The 3,013-nt window shown below is 37.9% G+C and overlaps 1 protein-coding gene across 1 annotated transcript in view; it reads left to right on the top strand.

Annotated features, from left to right (window-relative positions):
• The window catches only part of LOC105618797 (cytosolic carboxypeptidase 6), a 7,808-nt gene extending 6,288 nt beyond the window's left edge, over positions 1-1,520 (top strand). Inside the window, exons 6-7 of the mRNA XM_012200327.1 lie at positions 343-538; positions 1,202-1,520. Coding sequence (XP_012055717.1) covers positions 343-538; positions 1,202-1,520 — 515 coding nt within the window. The remainder of the gene's footprint in view (positions 1-342; positions 539-1,201) is intronic.
• Positions 1,521-3,013: the final 1,493 nt, after the last annotated feature.

Here is a 3,013-nt window from a genome sequence, read left to right as displayed (position 1 = left end):
AATACGTAGGTTTACGTTAGTTAGTAGTAGGTTACGTAACAAAAGGAAAGTAACGGTAACGTAATAGTACGTACGTACGAACGAAGGAAGTAGTATACCTTCTACTACTACTATTTAATTACTACATACATATATATAATACTCTCTCTCTCTCTCTCTCTCTCTCTCTCTCTCTCTCTCTCTCTCTCCACGCAAAATTAATATTGCTACGTAAATATCAAAATTAAAATTGTTGAAATCTTGTTAAGAATTTTGATATTATTAATTATACATGCGTCAAAATTTGAATGTAGATTTAGATCAAGAGAAAGTTGAACCCTTAACGGTCGGAGTCGAATTCAGATTACAGACTGGGTCGCAATCTGGCACGCGTTTTTCTAGAATATTACAAGCTCACTGGGCTTATCCCGTCGGGGCTTCCCGATCAACCATCGAGCAGACGAGCGCGTCAATCTCGGCAGAGACATCGTCTTCCAAGGGAGCCCAAACCAAGAACAGTCCGAATTCCGGCAACTTTGCATCTTGCCAGCATCTACGAGTAATTATTTTCATTTTTTTTCGCATATAGATGTATCGCATAGTATAGATCACTCTAAATGTCCCAGACTTTTACATGGAGACTTTTAACATAGATTAATTTGTACTTATTAATCCTCAAGTATTATAGATATGGAAACTACACCTAAGTTCTAAAGTGCACAAAATGCAAGTAAACTTTCGCAATTGGAAGATAAAGGTTCAAAGCTTTTTATCTACAATTTAGAACTTTATCATACCAATCATATAGATTGTTCAATCTCTATAAGACACAATATTCTTAGAATATTACATGAATATTAAAATGAGTAAATAATATTCAAATAACATTCTAGGAATATTGTGTGCTTACAAGGATTGTCCAAAAATTTTCACTTTGTCCAAATATAATCAGTTGCTTGTAGGATTAAAGATAAAATTAAGAAGAAGGAATATCATTTCAATATTGATTTATTGCAATAATCTGCTCTCTCGAGTATGGACAAACTTTCGCATGAGGATCAACTACTTTAATAAGATTAACAGAGATAGTTCTATTAAACTAAAGAATTCCCTAGACGCAAAGATCCTCTTGAAAACGTAAAACATTAATTTAGAGCTCAGGACGATGCATATTATTTACCGAGGTAAATTAAACTCGGCTAATCTCGGGTCAAATCGTCAGGTACTTCCGGGAGAAACCTGAGCAGCTCCCGAGCGCTCGTTACCGATCGATGAGTAGTACGCGGATGGGACAACAGCCCGGAACCGGAATCGCGAGTGAAACTGGAACGGGCGTCGGCGGCGGGTGCAAAAGCCCGAGCCACAGGTTCCGGAGCCCCGGGGCACCGCTCGACAGAGTGCAGACCCTGACGGGGCGACCCGCCGAGCCGCGGCTCACCATTATCGATTTCAATCAGCTGACGCGGGGCGGTTTGGAGCTCGCAGCTAACAAGAACAGACCGACAGTCCCATACAAGAAGGTCGTCAAGTCGCGCAGGTAGCGATCTCGTCTCGGTTAAGGAGAGATCCTTCGCGATCCTCCAACGTCTCCAAGGACACGAAAATCAAATGTCACGGTATGCCATTATTATTTTCTGTATACGAGACGGAAATTGCCTTCGTGACAACATTAAGCAATATTGGTTCACATGAATGTAGGTGATCGAATAGATGAACCATCGCATCGATTGCACTACTTCTGGCGACGGAAATAGAAGACTTGTCGACGAGAAAAGAAATGCGGAGAAATGCATTTCGGATGCTGCCTTTTAGCCAATTGTTAATGCTAGGTTTATTATTAAGAAACTTCCGTTTCTTTTATATCGAATAATTCAATAATATCAATGTGCACAATATTATTCCTCATGTTATGCAATATTCATTCTTTCAAATATTAATATTTTACATCATTCTCGCTTCTTTTTTCGAAAAGAAAAATAATTTCTAATTAATCTTTATCTCACATTGCATGTTTCCAACTTCTGATATATATATATATATATATATACTTGTTGCATTTCTTATAATTGTTTATAATATTGTTGTCAATTTTATATATATGATATAACTATTACATTCAAAGATAACTATATTAATAATAATATATTATAATAAAAATATATTATAATTATTAAACATTAAATAAAATAAATAGAGCATGCTGTCACATTATTAATACACCATTTCCGAATTGCATCTAGAGCTTTACGTAAACTCCGTACGATGAAATTTGTGTCACACATAAAATTATAAAGATTATTAGAGATTTTAGATTATACTAAAATTATAAAAACTTTTAATCTCATATTCATGTCAGTTATTCAATTTTAAGACGAATGGAACAAAAAGAAAACATCATTAGTGTCTAATCAATAATTCTTTAATCCAGAAAATTCTTTAATTTTTTGAAACTGATTTAATATGACAAGTTATAATTAGGAAAGATGATCGTAATCGATTAATACACAAGATTGATTTCTTGGACACTCTGCATTTCTTGATCTCTGATAAGTACACCGAACACAATCACACGTGGTGATCGACCATGTTCTCCAGATGCATTTCGGGAAAAGTGGCGCCTCCGCCAACAACGATGATCGACAGTGATTGGCACGTACCTGAGAGAATGCGACAATTACGTTTCCTAAAACTCAACGAACCCGCGCTCGAGGCACGCGCGCATTGGATGGACAGAAGACGCAGGTACTACGCGATGGCCCGTTTACACCTGGCTGGATTCGGACCTAAGGATATTCGGAGACTGGGCGCGGGTGTGTCCGTGCATTTAACGTACGACGACGACAAACGGCGACGGAAGAGTCGGTATATTAATCGTGCTTGCGAATTCAACCACGAACAACGAACAAACGAATTTACCGTGTGCGTGTATACGTGTAGGTGTACGCTTGTACGTGAGATAGTTGTGCGTGAGAGAGCGGGTCGGTGTCCCTGCGTGACTAAGGTGTGCGTTTCCGTGTGTGTATTTATATATTTT

This window comes from Atta cephalotes (assembly GCF_000143395.1).
Source record: "Atta cephalotes unplaced genomic scaffold scaffold00018, whole genome shotgun sequence".
Taxonomy (NCBI): domain Eukaryota; kingdom Metazoa; phylum Arthropoda; class Insecta; order Hymenoptera; family Formicidae; genus Atta; species Atta cephalotes.
This window is presented reverse-complemented; position numbering and strand designations above follow the sequence as displayed.